Consider the following 16,939-nt stretch of genomic DNA (forward strand, 5'->3'; position numbering starts at 1 on the left):
TTGTCTTTGTTGTTCAAATCCAGCGGAGGCAAAGTGGCATCGCGCATGCGAAATGAAAACAAAATTTTCACCATGACCTTCAAACCGGTGGGGGGGGGGGGGGGAGGGGGGCGAGCCGATCGTTGATGAAATATTCAAAAGACGTCGCGGGTAGTGCACAACGTGAACGCCTCGCTCACTCCCCCCCCCCCCCCCTCCCCCAGGACCGAGCGAGGTAGCGCAGTGGCTAGCACACTGGACTCGCATTCGGGGGAACGACGGTTCAATCCCGCGTCCGGCCATCCTAATTTAGGTTTTCCGTGATTTCCCTAAATCGCACCAGGCAAATGGCGGGATGGTTCCTTCGAAAGGGCACGGCCGACTTCCTACCCCGTCCTTCCCCAATCCGATGAGACAGATGACCTCGCTGTCAGTTGCCCACCGGCGGTCTAAGCTCTAAATGATACTTCGTGGCACGTTGCTGGACTCATCGGGGTACACTAATCTCATTGTCCCATTCGCGATTGGGGACACAGCACGCTCCATTTAAGTGCACTGAAACTGCAGCTCAAATTTTCCTGTATGTGCACATGTGGCTGTAATTGGCGATTAGCGGTTTATATTAATTTCTGGAAACGTGATCGACCTATCGACTGTGTTACCGCTTGGAAGAAGACGTGCCGGCTGCGACGACAGAGTCGCGTAGCCTTATCTCCGTGCCGGCTTGACTCTGCCCGCTTAATCTCGTGCCGTACGTGGGCGTGCAGATAACTTGAAATGATCCTGCACTGGCACCACCCACAGTCCATCGCCTGACTGCGAGTGTACTTTACCGCTTTGCCCACTCCTCAGAAGTCATCTGCTGCGAGCCCGCTGGAAACCGCCGCTTGCCTCGGTGTTTAATGCCTGAGGTGTGGCGCCGGTTCAAAAACAGAAGCTCCTTTGAACACTTAATGAGTGGGCCGGAACTGAAACCAGAATACACGCCTCACGTTTAATGAGGGCGCGGCAAGTACAGGTGACTCTGCAGTCTTAATGATATCTCAGACGCACGAGACTCTCAGCCTGAAGGCGGCCGCCCTTCGTGAGGTAGCCATCGTGTGCGGATCCCACTAATGGCATAATGAATTTGGAGATGATCTGCAACTAAATAATATTGCAGCTATATCTAGATCTATACTCCGCAAGCCACCTTACGGCGCGTGGCGGAGGGTGCATTGTGTACCATAGTTAGCTTCAGTCACCTAGAACTTAGAACTAATTAAACCTAACTAACCTAAGGACACCACTCACATTCATGCCCGAGGTAGGATTCGAACCTGCGACCGTAGCGGTCGCTCGGCTCCAGACTGTAGCGCCTAGAACCGCACGGCCACTCCGGCCGGCCCATAGTTAGCGATTCGTTCATTGCTACGAAGGTTTTTTTTTTCTTTTTTTTGCCAGTTTTCTTGCGTTCTCTTTGAAAGTGATATCCTAACAATCTCAGCTTTGGTTTCACCAGCAATTTCCCGTACGTGTCATTAAACCCTAATGGGTTTGGCCAAACGTTATTACCATACTAGCTGTTGCAGCAGCTCCGTTCGTATATCAGTAATGAATGAATGATGGTAAGTAAGTAAGCTATTGTATGTGCAATAACGTCTGGTACCCTCACGTGATTAAATATACGCAGAAGCATAGCTCGTAACGTGCGCCCCCCCCCCCCCTCCACCCACCGTACCAAATCCCCATGACTGACCCAATGCGCGACGCGGTGGCACACGCAGCGCCGGAGGGGAGCGGCCAGGAGCGTGCTTCTATGCGTCGTGCTTTCATGCAACAAATCGTTCATGCTCTTTGATGTAAAGAAAGATGTTCCAATCCTTTCTTCGCCATCTTAGGGGTCTTTTTTTTACTTTCTAAAGCAGCCTATGTCCTTCCTCGGCGTTTAAGCTGTCTTTATACCAAGTTACATCGAAGTAAGTTCAGCGGTTTAGTCGTGAAAACATAACAAAGTTACTTTCGCATTTATAATGTTGCGAAAGCAGGAGGACGGCGTAGGTTATCTTCAATCAGAAAGATTCCATTCATCAGTGTTAAAATGATACACTACTGGCCATTAAAATTGTTACACCAAGAAGAAATGCAGATGATAAACGGGTATTCATTGGGCTGATATATTATACTAGAACTGACATATGATTACATTTTTAACGCAACTTGGGTGCATAGATCCTGAAAAATCAGTACCCAGAACAACCACCTCTGGCCGTAATAACGGCCTTGATACGCCTGGGCATTGAGTCAAACCGAGTTTGGATGGTGTGTACAGGTACAGCTGGCCATGCAGCTTCAACACGATACCACACCTTCATCAAGAGAAGTGACTGGCGTATTGTGACGAGCCAGTTGCTCGGCCACCATTGACCAGACGTTTTCACTTCGTGAGAGATCTGGAGAATGTGCTGGCCAAGGCAGCAGTCGGACATTTTCTGTATCCAGAAAGGCCCGTACAGGACCTGCAACATGCAGTCGTGCATTATCCTGCTGAAATGTAGGGTTTCGCAGGGATCGAATGGAGGGTAGAGCCACGGGTCGTAACACATCTGAAATGTAACGTTCACTGTTCAAAGTGCCGTCAATGCGAACAAGAGGTGACCGAGACGTGTAACCAATGGCACCCCATACCACCACGCCAGGCGATACGCCAGTATGGCGATGACGAATACACGCTTCCAATTTGCGTTCACTGCGATGTCGCCAAACACGGATGCGACCATCATGATGCTGTAAACAGAACTTGTCTTCATCCGAAAAGATGACGTTTTGCCATTCGTGTACCCAGGTTCGTCGTTGAGTACACCATCGCAGGAGCTCCTGTCTGTGATGTAGCGTCAAGGGTAACCGTAGCCATGGTCTCCGAGCTGATAGTCCATGCTGCCGCAAACGTCGTCGAACTGTTCGTGCAGATGGTTGTTGTCTTGTAAACGTCCCCATCTGTTGACTCAGGGATCGAGACGTGGCTGCACGATCCGTTACAGCCATGGGGACAAGATGCCTGTCATCTCGACTGATAGTGATAGGAGGCCATTGGATCTAGCACGGCGTTCCGTATTACCCTCCTGAACCCACCGATTTCATATTCTGCTGACAGTCATTGGATCTCGACTAACGCGAGCAGCAATGTCGCGATACGATAAACCGCAATGGCGATAGGCTACAATCCGACCTTTATCAAAGTCGGAAACGTGATGGTACACATTTCTCCTCCTTATACGAGGCATCACAACGTTTCACCAGGCAACGCCGGTCAACTGCTGTTTGTGTATGAGAAATCGGTTGGAAACTTTCCTCATGTCAACACGGTTTAGGTGCCGCCAGCGGCGCCAACCTTGTGTGAATGCTCTGAAAAGTTAATCATTTGCATATCACAGCATCTGCTTCCTGTCGGTTAAATTTCGCGTCTGTAGCACGTCATATTCGTGGTGTAGCAATTTTAATAGCCAGTAGTCTATTTATTAAATATGAAGAAACACTCAAATGGTTCTCTTTATTGTGGAATGTCCAGTACAATTAGGAGTTTGAAATTATACAAGTTCTGTAAAATATTAAAGTCCTGTCGCTGTGCCTCTGAGTGAGGCCTACATAGAGTCCAGAGCTGGCCTACGATGCCTACGGAGCCGAAGTTACGGAAACGACGGACGAACACTGAAGCTTGTAGACCCAGCAATAACTGAAGACTGTACACGACTAAGCGCCGTCAAGAGAAATGACTGCCGTAGCTCAGTGCTCTGGTATTTTACGAGGCATCGAACAATCGCTATCCACACACGTGATGTCCATAAGTTGGCAGCTGTGGCCCTGGCTGCTGCGCTACGAGTGTTTCGAGCGCGGCTTGTGGTGCGGTACTCTCTGGAGTAGTGAGTACCGTCACCACATGTAATAGTAGTATTAACGTACGGATTAAATACCTTGGGGATTGTGTAAGCGTTGCATTCATTATACGGAATCTTATGTAGAACTTATCAACCAGTAAAAGCAAGTGGTCCTTTCAACCCCCACAAACAACCTACTAGTAAAAGCATTTTCACAAATATAACACATTTTGAAACTGAAAAGGAAAACAGGTTTTTGAAAGAGTACATATTTTCCACTAATTAGCGTTACATTCTTGAAATAAATAAATATCTTCCACTATACACTTTCTGAAATAACCTGTGTTCTCCCTTGGCGTTCAGTTTAAAATCTCAGAGTTCATCGAAATCGGTTCAGCGATTTAGTCATGAAAACGTAACAGGCAGACTTAACTCCGCATTTACAAAGCGTAATAGTATGAATTTTGAATACGTTTACCTGCTATTGTGTTCGAACGCAGCGTGGTTGGGTCTGTTCGTAGCGAGGGGTTGTAAAACAGTTCTGTCATCGGTGGGCTTTTGTATGAGTTATTCAGTTGTCCAACACTGCGTTCAGTATTTCCTCACAGCCTTTAATGCACGAGCAGTTATCTCATTCCATATTAAGCAATTTTATAGCCATAATCGAATGATCCAGTCTTTAAACGGCTTTACGAGAATTCTATCTGAATCTGGTGGCAGGTAAAAGTATCTGATTATTAATCTAAGGTAATCTAACAAGTATGCCAGTTACTGTTGTGCGTGTAAGTTCGTGTCGGATTCTCTTGGAACCTTGCTAGTCCTGATGTTTCTTGAAATATTTTTTATTTCCAGACAAAATCACATATAAATTCTTATATTACCGATTTCAGGTGTATCAAACAGTAATCCTCATATCAATGTGCAGTGCAGTCTGTAGTATAAAAAAAAAGTGTTTTCCCCCAGAAATAAAATATATAGTAACGAATGTAGCAGTAACGGTCGTCTCGACAGCATTAAATTTACTCCAATTGATATTTCTGCACATTGCGGCGAACATGGCACTTCCCTGATAATCTAATCTGGATATGTATGGAGCCCAACGTTTTGTTTTATGCTTGGGACGTCCGCTTTGTGGGTGCGTTTGCTTCACGATCCTGAAGCAGAAGGGCTGTTGCCAGAATTAGCTTATCCAAAATTCTGTATTCCTACATTTAACAGGCTACGTTGTCATACATTTCCTACGGGTTACAGTTATTGCATAACCTTTCTCAGTATCTTATTTCTTACACCTCGACGACGCGCGGTTATCGACCTCGTGCTAGAACAAATTTTCATTATTAAAACGGGGAGGGTACACAAAATAAACACATAGGAAAAAGGTAGCCCCCTCTCTCCAACAGATATCAGGCGAATAGTTCGGCGAGGGAAAAATCTTCACTTTCTGCAAGTATGTCACACCCAGCTGGAGCTACTCATTCAAATTTTGACCTCGTGGAGCTATCAAATTGCTGCGCTTCACTCGCTGTTTCAGATAGCCCCAGACATTTGACACAGGATTAAAACGTGATTTAACGAGCCATTCGACGTGCCCCACTGTTCGTGAAACCGGGAAGGTGTGCGCGCAACACTGTGAAGACGGCTGTTGTCACCTCGAAGCTCGGGAGTGTCCGCAACAAACTCATCACCAAGATGTACGAGGAAGGGGAACGTTTAACCGCGTTAAGTGGAAATAAACATCCTGGTTGCGTTCGCGGTAATCTGAATGATTGGGCCCAACTCACGCTGCGAGAATGCTCCCCCAAAACATCACAGAACCACATCTGGAGTGGACTGCAACCTCCACAAGGGTCACTTTTGGACCTTAGGTACACTCGACGCCTTGTACTGTTTGGAAAGGGGCACAATCGCTACTCGTCGGAACACATTTCACGCCTCAATTCAGTCACCGCCCAGTTTCTGTGTTGTTCGGCCCACTATAGACGGGCAGTTTTGTGTGCTGCTTCGTGAAATGGCGTTTTACCAGGTGGCTTACGTTCAACAGCAGCAATTTCGGTCGGATTTGAAACCGATTGTTATTGACGAAACGTAACACTTATGCCCGGTTTCTGTCGGTTACGATTAAGTTACGACCATTGTGCTTATGCCACATTACACAGTTACGAGTCGTACACCATTCCTTTTAGATGCGTTAGATACTTCGCGCTGATGTTCCAACAAATGGAATAGTTTCACAGTATGGCCATTAGCACATCCAAACACGATAGCTCCCTTCTACCATTCTGTCACGTCTTCTGTCATGGCTACCCACCTTACTGCGTATTCAACCGATTGGACCGAGCGATGTGGCGTACTGGCTAGCACACTCGACTCGCATTCGGAAGGACGATGGTTCAAACTCGCGTCTGGGCATCCTGATTTAAGTTTTCTGTGATTTCCCTAAATCGCTTCAGGCAAATGCCGGAATGGTTCCTTTCAAAGGGCATGGCCGACTTCTTTCCCCATGATTCGCAAATCCGATGGGACCGATGACCTCGCAGTTTGGTCCCCTCCCCCAAATCAACCAACCAACCTAGAGGCAGAGGCACACCACTTCACTGCCATGTCCGTTTTCGGCTATGGAGGGTGAGCTGGCCACTTGGTGCCAGCTCCCAACACCGTGGCTCTCTGTGCTTACCTATTGTCTTTGGGAGTGTCAAATGCGATGGTTCTCATCCCGTCCGTGCTTGGTACTGGACGTTTTCTCATTAATGTCATGTTCACGTCTGGAAATACTTCGCGCAAATCAGCAGGACTATGACTTGTAAAAAGAGTTGTGGTGTTCTAACCGACTATCGGTTGATAGCTGCTGCTTATGTTTCACACTCGTCTGTGGGAAACAAAAGCATATCAGATACATTCCGCCTTTCTCAAAAGGAGACAGTATAGGGTTTCACATTGTCACAGAAGTTCACTGACAACAAGAACTTCTGAATATAACACACAAAGGTATTATAGACATTCGCTGTGATTGGGCATTGATTTAAATCAATGGCGAAAACATTTTGTTCGGTACTGTTCGTTGCATATGTTCGGGGCGGACTTCCCAGGACACTTTTTTTTATCTCATTTTGTTCTGTATTGTTCGTTGCATTTCTTCAGGGCGGACATCCCATGACACCCGTTCAGGTTCAGCGTTGATCAGGTCACTCAATTTCTTTTTTTATTACAGAGGGCAGCTAACCCTCTGACCGAACACGCTGAGCCACCGTGCCGGCAATCACACACAGTGGTCATCGCAGCTTCACGGACTCTCCTAGCACGCTTCCCTTCAAACCCAAATGCCCATGATTCTCATTACTCGCGGCATTTCGCCCGTATCCGTAAGAGTTAGAGCCGGAGTTCATCCGCACTGAAGAAATACCTGCCCGTCCTCGCCTTCATTACATGTATGTGGCAGCCATTCTTTCGACTACTTCATATATACTTCAGAAAATTACGCATGGCAGCAGCTAGCTTGTTTTGAGGATGCCCTTGAGCGCTGGACGATGCACGCTTCGAAACTCCGCCACATTGCGTTCATAGAGTGGTTGAGTGGAGTCTGCGCCACACTCGGAAACCCTACCATCAGCTCTCACCAATTGAAATCGGAACTCATCTGACTAGGCCATGGTTTTTTAGTCGTCTAGGGTGCAACCGATGTGGTAATAGTCCAGGAGAGGCGCTGCAGGCGATGTCGTGCTGTTAGCAAAGGTACTCGCGTCAGTCGTTTTGCTACCAAAGCCCATTAACACCAGATTGCGCTGCACAGTCATAACGGATACGTTCGTTCTACGTCACACATTGATTTCTGCGGTTATTTTACGCAGTGTTTCTTGTCTGATAGCTCTGACAGCTCTACGCAGACGCCGATGCTGTCGGTCGTTAAGTGAAGGCCTTCGGCCACTGAGTTGTTCTTGGTGACAAGTAATGCCTGAAATTTGGTATTCTTGGCTCACTCTTGACGCTGTGGATCTCGGTATATTGAAGTCTCTAACGTTTTCCGAAACTGAATGTCCCACGTGTCCAACTCCAACTAGCGTTCGGCGTTCAAAATCTGTTAATTCCCATCTTGCAGCCATAATCACGTCGGAAACCCTTTCACGTGAATCACCTGCGTACAAATGACAGTTCTGCCAATGCAGTGCCCTTTTAAACCTTGTGCACGCGATGCTGTCGCCATCTGTATATGTGCACATCGCTACCCCGTAACTTCGTCCCCTCACTGTATAATAAAACTGTGATATGTTTGTAGAAAGATTAAGCTCAATTCAATCAATGTTTTTGGTATAGACGGTTCCGCAGAACCATGCATGGTGTATCTGGTAAGTTAGCTACTCTTTAGTTTTAGCCATAGCATTCGAAAGACTACATATCTTACACAATAAGGCGTAGTGGATCTGCATTGTGTCACTATACATTACTGGACGTCTCACTGAGCACGCTCTGTCTGACTTCAGGATGTATTGTCAGTGGTGGAAACCTAAGGAAGGGAAAGGAAAATTATGATTTATAGTACGTCGACAACGAAATCCTTAGAAACGTAGAACATGCTCGGATTGTTTCAGAGATGGGGAAGGAAAGCCACTGTGGCCTTTCAAAGGAGCCGCTCAGATGTTTATCTTAATCGATGTGGGGAAATCGTGGAAGACCAAAATCTTGATAGCCGAATGGAGTTTTTAACCACTGACAAACCAATACGAGCCCAGTGTCCTACCACTGATGTGAGCCATCTTTCTCGTTACAGGTCAGAACTAGGAAAAGCACACTGTGTCAGGGCAATAGGTCGAATTAGGTCAGAAAGAAATGAGTATGATCGGGAACGGACTCGTGGCTAGCTTTAGTTGCTGCAGATATCTTATTCTATTGTTATAAAGTAGAAAAGTCAGACAAGAACTACACAAATTTATGGCCCTGTTGGACCTAATAAATTTAAATTTCGTTGTATGGTTTTGACTGGTTTCGTGTCGGGAAATTACTTTCAGTTGACAACAAATGAACGCGAATGTTTAAGTAGCTTGTTTCGCACACTGTGGCAAAAGCTTGAAATCGGATTTTTTCTGTATCAGTATGTATGTGCTCCTGCCGAAAGGACAAGAAACAATGTGTCACAAGTTGATGGAAGTCATATGTGTTTTTTGAAAGAGTGTAATACACTGAAGAGACTCATATTTACCAGTTTTTACTACTAAGTGTTCAGGACGTACATAGTAATATCCAAGTTGTTTCTCACTGTGATACGTTATCCTAGCATCCGAAACTGCAGCATTCTTACTTGTCGTTCCATCATCATATTGCGTAAAATAATTCGTAGTTGACCCACTAGTTTCGCATTTACGAAAACCTTAGTAGCAAAGTGCAGATGCTGGGTCCATTCAGCGCCAAAAGGGAAAGTGCCAAATGCCGGTGGTGTATAGACCATTCTATCAAAAGAATGGAATTTAAATTTTACAGTTGCTTGTTCCTTTTTCATGGGAATATAACAGTGATATCAAGACTTAAAACGCTCCATACTAACACGTACTACAGCACCGCAGTACCATGAAGTACCTTGGAGAAATACATAAATAATTAAACTATCTGTACTTCACACTATCACGTAGGCTCCAGTAAACCAGGAAATAATCGCCACTGAACAAACAGTCTTTCAAGTTAAGATAACAGTTTCCTATTTCAGTTAAGATATGTTACTCTATCACAGGCAAGTTAAAAAAACTGCTTCCGAGATAAATCGGGTTTCAGCATCATCTTCAACAGAAAGGACGCAGCTTGCCAAATATACGATAGTTAAATGTACCACACGTTCTGTACTTTGTCTTGAAATACGTGGATCATCTCTCCCGAAGTTGAACATACTGTATACCACGAAACAAAGGCATTGTGCTTCTGAGTAACTTTTTCTCGTCAATCCTTCCTCTTCCGTGCCTTTCTTTTGTAGAACCGAACTATATTTTCCTTCCCACCTCTTGTCCATCTTGTCTTGAAAATAGTCTACTTTCATAAATTACGCTTTCATCGGTATATTAGCTGTGGCTTTTTTCTTTTAACTCTCAAAGTCTCCAAACATAACGATAAAAATTATGGTCATGTTTCCAGAGTTCCATTCTTGAAAGTCGTTCATAACATGTCCGTGCCATAGCGTCTGTATCTTGATGCATACCTGACATTGTTGTTTCTTTTGCAGTCAAATCTAGAAAGGCTACGATTTTCCGAAAGGAAATCCGTCTTTGATCGGTTTGCTTGCCTCTGTTCCTGCCCACCGTGCGCCACACTCTGGCGGGTAAGTCGTGGCCGACTGAGCACGCGCGGTAGCTGCCTAGTTGCGTAGATTACTGGTAAGACTAGCTTACTTGGGGACACTACGTTGCGATCTAAGTTTCAAAACTGTGCTAACAGCCGCTGCGCATGCGCAGCCCGCCTTGGTGGAAGTCGTTTGCCGAAACTATTCAGTATCGGTACGTTCCAATTTCCGCGACACGAAACAATTAGTTGCGTGTGTTTTTTAGGTTGTGTGACGTTGCAATAAATGCAACATGGAGTGGGGAGTTGAGAAAATTCTTGGTTTTGTACTGTTATGCTACGCACAGGTGCTTGTGAGATAGGTGCTTGTGAGACATTAATGACAATAATTAAAAGAACAAAATGAGTCACAGTTCAGCACTTGAGATAAATCGTCCTGATACGAGCATTAAAGGCCTGACAGTGTCGGAGTTACTAATCAAAATACATTCTGTAAGAAATATGACATCTAAGACCCCTTTCCGCATTTGAAAACTTTTGTAAATGCTGTTGGGTCAATATGAAACTATCCCGAAGAGATTACACAAATGCGGAAGGTATCATAAGCATACAATGTGGAGCTAAAGGCGGAAATAGAAAATTTAATATGAACGACATCCACAAATAAGCCGCGCCACAAACATCTGAAAGAAATTTGGCCGTTGTTGGTTTTTGAACACCATGTGGATAAAAAAGAAAAGGAAATGTGTGTTTTCCACTTTCAATTTCAACGATAGCACTTCACCCATTAGTTAATTCTCGTTCTTTATAGCATCTTGAACCCTGTTAGGAGCCATGAATTGTTCCGGCGTCGTTCTTTCTGGAGTAATCTACAAAATTTCGTTGCTGAGCTGATATCTCCTGTTTATCCAGTCACGAATTTAAATACGTTTGTTCTTTTCCTTTATAGATTTCGGGCAGTCAAGCCTCAATTCCGCTATTATCCATGTGCAACAATTGTAACTTCAGAGACGAAAATGTTGCTTCGGTCCTCATAAACTGACGAAACTGAAATGTATACTGCTTTCGCCTGGTAGACTGCTATTTATGGAATAGTTTCACAATGCTAGTTTCAATAAAAGAGTTTCGCAGCTCATTGTCTATGTATAAACTAAGCTTTAGTTATCAGTGGAACGGCTGCCCCGTCTTGTCGTGTTTGTCGTTTATGCCCATTTTGTAAACCAATACCTTAAGATTTCTAACTTGTACAGACAATTAGACAGCCGAGGTATCACAGGAAGAATACTTACTGTTTCCAGTGCTACCCAGAAACGCTCACTTTCGATTACGGAGCGAAAGCAGGACCTCTCACATCTCCAGCGAACGAGATTTAGTGAGGCAGTTGATGTGTAGTGTGGAGTGGCGAGATTCAGATCTCCGTCACTTATCTGTTTTAGGGTTCCTTGGTTTCCGTGAGCCACTTGAGGAGACTAAGGAAATCCTGAAACAAGATGGTTCAAATGGCTCTGAGCACTGTGGGACTTAACATCTGAGGTCATCAGTCCCCTAGAACTTAGAACTACTTAACCCTAACTAACCTAAGGATATCACACACATCCATGCCCGAGGCAGGATTCAAACCTACGACCGTAGTGGTCGCGCAGTTCCAGACTGAGGCGCCTAGAACCACTCGGCCACAGCGGCAGGCCTGAAACAAGATAATGATCGATTTCCTCCTCAGCTCTTAACAATGGGACGTTGTCAACTCATATCTTTAGTCCTCAGCTCCTGTCTAGTGGTTAGTGTTGCTGGCTGTAGATCACGGGGTCCCGCATTCGATTCCCAGCCGTGTCGGAGATTTTCTCCGCCTAGGGACTGGGTGTTAGTGTTGTCCTCCTCATTTCATCCTCATTCGAGAAAACAGCGAGATCATACAGTCAAAAGATTGTGAATTTGTTAGGCGCTGATAACAACGTGGTTGAGCGCCTCACAAATCAACATCATCATAATCACGCCTTTATATTCTGTGTTCCTACTAACCTGAGAGTGGCGCCGTGATTCCCCACCTTAGCTTTTCAGTATGTTCTCCGGCATGAAGTGTTATTTGTCACTTGCTTGTGGACAGGTGCGGTATACACTGAAGGGCCAAAGAAACTAATACACCTGCCTCATATCGTGTAGGGCCCCCGCAAGCATGCAAAAGTGGCGTAACACGACGTGGCATGGACACGGCTAATGTCTGAAGTAGTGCTGGAGGGAACTGACACCCTGGATCCTCCAGGGCTGTCCATAAATCCGTAAGAGTACAAGGGGGTGGAGATCTCTTCTGAACAGCACGTTGCAAAGCATCCCAGATACGCTCAATAATGTTCATGTCTGGGGAGTTTGGTGGCCAGCGGAAGTGTTTAAACTCAGAAGAGTGTTCCTGAAGCCACTCTGTAGCAATTCTGGGCGTTTGGGATATTGTATTGTCCTGCCGGAATTGCCCAAGTCCGTCGGAATGCACAATGGACATAAATGGATTCAGGTAATCAGACAGGATGCTTACGTACGTGTCACCTGTGAGAGTCGTATCTAGACGTATCAGGGGTCCTATATTATTCCAACTGCACACCCCCACTTCACTACAGAGCCTCCACTAGCTTGAACACTCCCCTGCTGGATTGTAGGGTCCATCGATTCATGACGTTGTCTCCATACCCGTACACGTCCATCCGCTCAATACAATTTTAAACGAGACTCGTCCGACCAGGCAACATGCTTCCAATCATGAACAGTCCAATGTCGGTGTTGATGGGCCCAGGCCAGGCGTAAAGCTTTATGTCGTGCAGTTATCAAAGGTACGTGAGTGGGCCTTCGGCTCCGAAGTTTCGCTGAATGGTTCGCACGCTGACACTTGTTAATGGTCAAGCACTGAAATCTGCAACAATTTGCGAAAGAGTTACACTTCTGTCACGCTGAATGATTCTATTCAGTCGTTGTTGGTCCCGTTCTTGCAGGATCTTTTTCTGGCCGTAGCAGTTCAGGAGATTCGATGTTTTGCCGAATTCTTGATGTTCACGGTACACTCTTGACATGGTCGTACGGAAAAGTTCCCACTCCATCGCTACCTCGGAGATGCTGTGTTCCATCGCTCGTGCGCCTGCTATGACACCACGTTCAAACTCACTTAAATCTTGATAATCTGTACTGTAGTAGTAGTAACCGATCTAACAACTGCGCCAGACACTTGTTGTCTTATACGGGCGTTGCCGACCGCAGCGCCATATTCTGCCTGTTTATATACATCTGTATTTAAATACGCATGCCTATACCAGTTTCTTTGGTGCTTCAGGGTATAACTGGCTGATTGTGGCTTTCCTCTCTTTATAATGCTACAAAAGCATTTATACCAGTTATTATTCTATCGTGAGACTTTGCATAAAATCCTACTGAAACTACTTCTGTGTACCAAAGCATTCGGAAGGAGCCCAGAGACAAGTGAGTGTTGTTCCGTAGCGATTTCTTAAATGTTCTCGTTTTGTAACATACCTACGTCTCTGTCACAACGCAGGTCAATTTTAAATGTTCAATGAACATAATATTCGGTGAACATTAATGTATTAGCAGCAGCGTAGATGGCTTTTTATATTCACCTTATTGGAAAGTAAAGTATTACTCATTATTTATAACAAGCCGGCACGACTGCAGAGTGGAAATGAGCCGTAGTCAGCTTTGCAAATCGCCCCAAAAATACCTCTGGCGTCCAGACCAGTCGTTGTCGCATTTCTGAAGATGCGTGAGTTTATTTGGCGCCGTGATTTCTCTACCGAAGTCACGATGATGCACGGAATAACTGGACTTGCGAACGTAGAGGTTGGGATCCCAATCAGTGTAGAGATGTGCAGAAGTGGAAACGATCTCTTCACAGAATGGGGTGGCACCGTCGTTTCGGGCTGTATGACAACAGTAATTGGCAGAGGGCAGATTCTCTGCAGCTTTTAGGTATCATTAGAGCTCCGGCTCTTTCTTTGGGTGACGATGTAACTTCCCTTAGAGTTAGTTTAATTCTTGACCTGCAACATCAGGGCACTCCATATGGTGAAAGGTGTGCCGAACCGGACTTTGAATGTGGATCCTTATCTTTGGCGGGCAATGCGCTAACGACTGCGCTAGCGGACGTGAGTCATAGATCAACTAAAAGCTTGGATTTGTCACGGATTCCTACTGCCTACTTCCAGTTTGTTGGTAATATCTGATGTAACTCGTGATACTTTAAAACGCGTGTTTCGTTGTGATAAAACTCTTTAGTATGCGAGGATCGCGATCAATGAAACCGGCTGCCTTTGTCCCCCTTCAGGGCCGCGGTGTATGTACTATTTTCTGAAGAAGTCTGTCATGGTTTTCTCACAGTTAAGCGATTGATGATATAAAAAGAAGGCCAGAAGTTATCGGTATGACTCGAAGATGCTGTAAGGCTATTTCTTTTTCCGCTTACATGTTGCGCAATAATGTAACTCATTGTCAGTTTGATCTGCGGAATATATGTGTTTATATACCTCTTTAAAGCAATGTTGATATGGGTGATTCATTGAAAGTGGTCTGTTGGATGCGGGTAAGTTAGACTTTGAGGAAAGAAAAGGCTACAGAGAGGAAGCTCGGACGTTAGACTTAATAATGATACAGTGGGTAAACCCAGTAAGTATACTTTCATGGACTTTGTCCACTTAGAGAAAAAGTTGTACAATGGAAAGACGTTCAATGTGTTTTTACATGCTCAGAAAAATGTGTATACTTTATTGATATACGTGAATAAAATACCACATTTACAAGACTCAAGAGGGGACAAAAGAATAGGAGACCCACAGAGAAGTGCTCGGGATTAAAAATAATTTAAGGCAAAGATGCAGTCTTTCTCAACTATTGTTCAATCTATAGATCGCAGAAGTAATCGAGGAAATTAATCGAAGTTTCAGAAATGGCTTAAAATTCGTGGTGAAAGGGTATCAGTGTTAATATTTGCTGACAACGCTATTGTCTGTGAAAGTAGGGCCGGCCGTGGTGGCTTAGCGGTTCTAGGCGCTACAGTCTGGAACCGCGCGACCGCTACGGTCGCAGGTTCGAATCCTGCCTCGGGTATGGATGTGTGTGATGTCCTTAGGTTAGTTAGGTTTAAGTAGTCCTAAGTTCTAGGGGACTGATAACCTCAGAAGTTAAGTCCCATAGTCCTCAGAGCCATTTGAACCATTTTGTGAAAGTAGGGAAGAATAAGACCTACTGAGTGCAAGGAACAGTATATTGAGCCCAGAACATGGGTTGAGAAAAATCCAAAGAAAAGCGAAATAACTGAAGATCAGCAGAAATGAAATTAGTACCAAACAGCTTGAAAATTGGGCGCCATGTGGTAGACAAAGTGTGCATATTCTACCCTGGAAGCAAAATAAGCATGGGGGGGGGGGGGGGCGGGGGAAGAAGAAAATTAGAAGCAGATTAGCACAGACATAGACAAAATACCTGGCCGAATGTAATCTACTAGTATCAAACTTTGGCCTTAATTTAAGAAATAGTTTTCTTCGAATTTGGTTCAGGAGCACAGCAGCGTAGGTAAGTAGATCTTCTTGGACTGTGGGAAGATCGGAAAAGAAGACTGTCTTTGCGTTTATAGTGTGGTGCTATAGAATAATATTGAAAGTTAGGTAAACTGATAAGATGGGAAATGAGGAAAATCTTCGCAGAATTTGCGAGAAAAGCAACATGTCTAATACGCTGACTAGAAGAATAGGCTGGTAGAATGTATCTTAAGACGATAGAAAGCAGCTTTCATAATATCAGAGGCAGCCATCGAGGGCAACAAATATAAGGGAAGACAGAAACAGGAATATATACAACAAAACCTCAAGGACGTCAAATGTAATTGCTACCCTGAGATGAAAAGATGGGCGCAGGATAGGAAGTCGTGGCAGGCCACATCAAACTTGTGATGACGCAAGAACTAAAATAAAATACAAATTTGGTGTCATGGAGACATTGCAGTTTCCGTTGCATACGAGACATGTGCATGTTAGATAGGAGCGAAAATATTACTGCATCCTGCCTCGGCTCCCTGAGGACTGTGCGACTGCCACAAAGCCTAATGCGTGCCGAGCAGGGCGTTCATATCGCACTGAGCTGCACTGTTGACTGCATTAAGCGTGCCCTATCTTTCCACTGGCCGAGTTGTGCTTCGGGCTACGCTGCTCTACCGTCGATCGAAGTTTTCCAGAAGCAGGTATTTTCTTTTGTGGCTCGCTACACAGTGTGTCTCGGGGTCGGAGGGGAGGTACAATGCATACTCAGGGGTTACAGAAATGTTCATCTGTAGAAGCGCGGCTCGTGACTATGTAGTGTATTTCGCGTGGTTCCTGTGAGAAACACGTGTAAATATTTATTATGGTTATTTTAATTAATGTGTTAGTTGTCTTTATGTATTAATTTATTCGTAGACTTACGCAACCAGCCACTACCGTCAACGGCCGCGGAGTTCACAAGATCCAACATGCATAAAATAACATTTATTCACTTATTTATCGGGTTACAAATTTGCAACGCTTCGTAATACATTTTGAATAATTCACAATAAATATATCATAGTTCACAGTTTTAAACAGCTTATAATATATTTTCGATACGTCCTCCTCTAATCTCGGTGCACTTTATTACTCGCAGATGGTGTCGCGTTCCTTGTCCTGGTGCATCTGTATTGCTTTATGAGGACACCCGTGTTCCTTACGTAGACTTACTCGATATGTTGTATGCAGATTTTATCTGTAAACTTCTGGCTTTAGTCAGTACCAATCAGCAATTTTCATAACTTGAGAATGGTAATATCACGACCGATCCACTAAGTAGGGAAG

At 44.8% G+C, this 16,939-nt stretch overlaps 1 protein-coding gene across 4 annotated transcripts in view; it reads left to right on the forward strand.

Moving 5' to 3' along the window:
* The window catches only part of LOC126237019 (ras-like GTP-binding protein RhoL), a 342,104-nt gene that overhangs the window by 166,219 nt on the left and 158,946 nt on the right, over positions 1–16,939 (forward strand). For 2 of the 4 annotated variants that reach the window (XM_049946758.1, XM_049946755.1), the window contains exon 2: positions 10,033–10,128. The exons of the other annotated variants lie outside the window; for them this stretch is intronic. Coding sequence is in view for 1 of the 2 variants with exons in the window: in XM_049946755.1 (XP_049802712.1) it covers positions 10,033–10,128 (96 nt within the window). In the remaining variant the exon portion in view is untranslated. The remainder of the gene's footprint in view (positions 1–10,032; positions 10,129–16,939) is intronic. 4 annotated transcript variants of the gene reach the window in all.

The sequence above is a fragment of the Schistocerca nitens genome, chromosome 2 (genome assembly GCF_023898315.1).
Source record: "Schistocerca nitens isolate TAMUIC-IGC-003100 chromosome 2, iqSchNite1.1, whole genome shotgun sequence".
NCBI lineage: Eukaryota > Metazoa > Arthropoda > Insecta > Orthoptera > Acrididae > Schistocerca > Schistocerca nitens.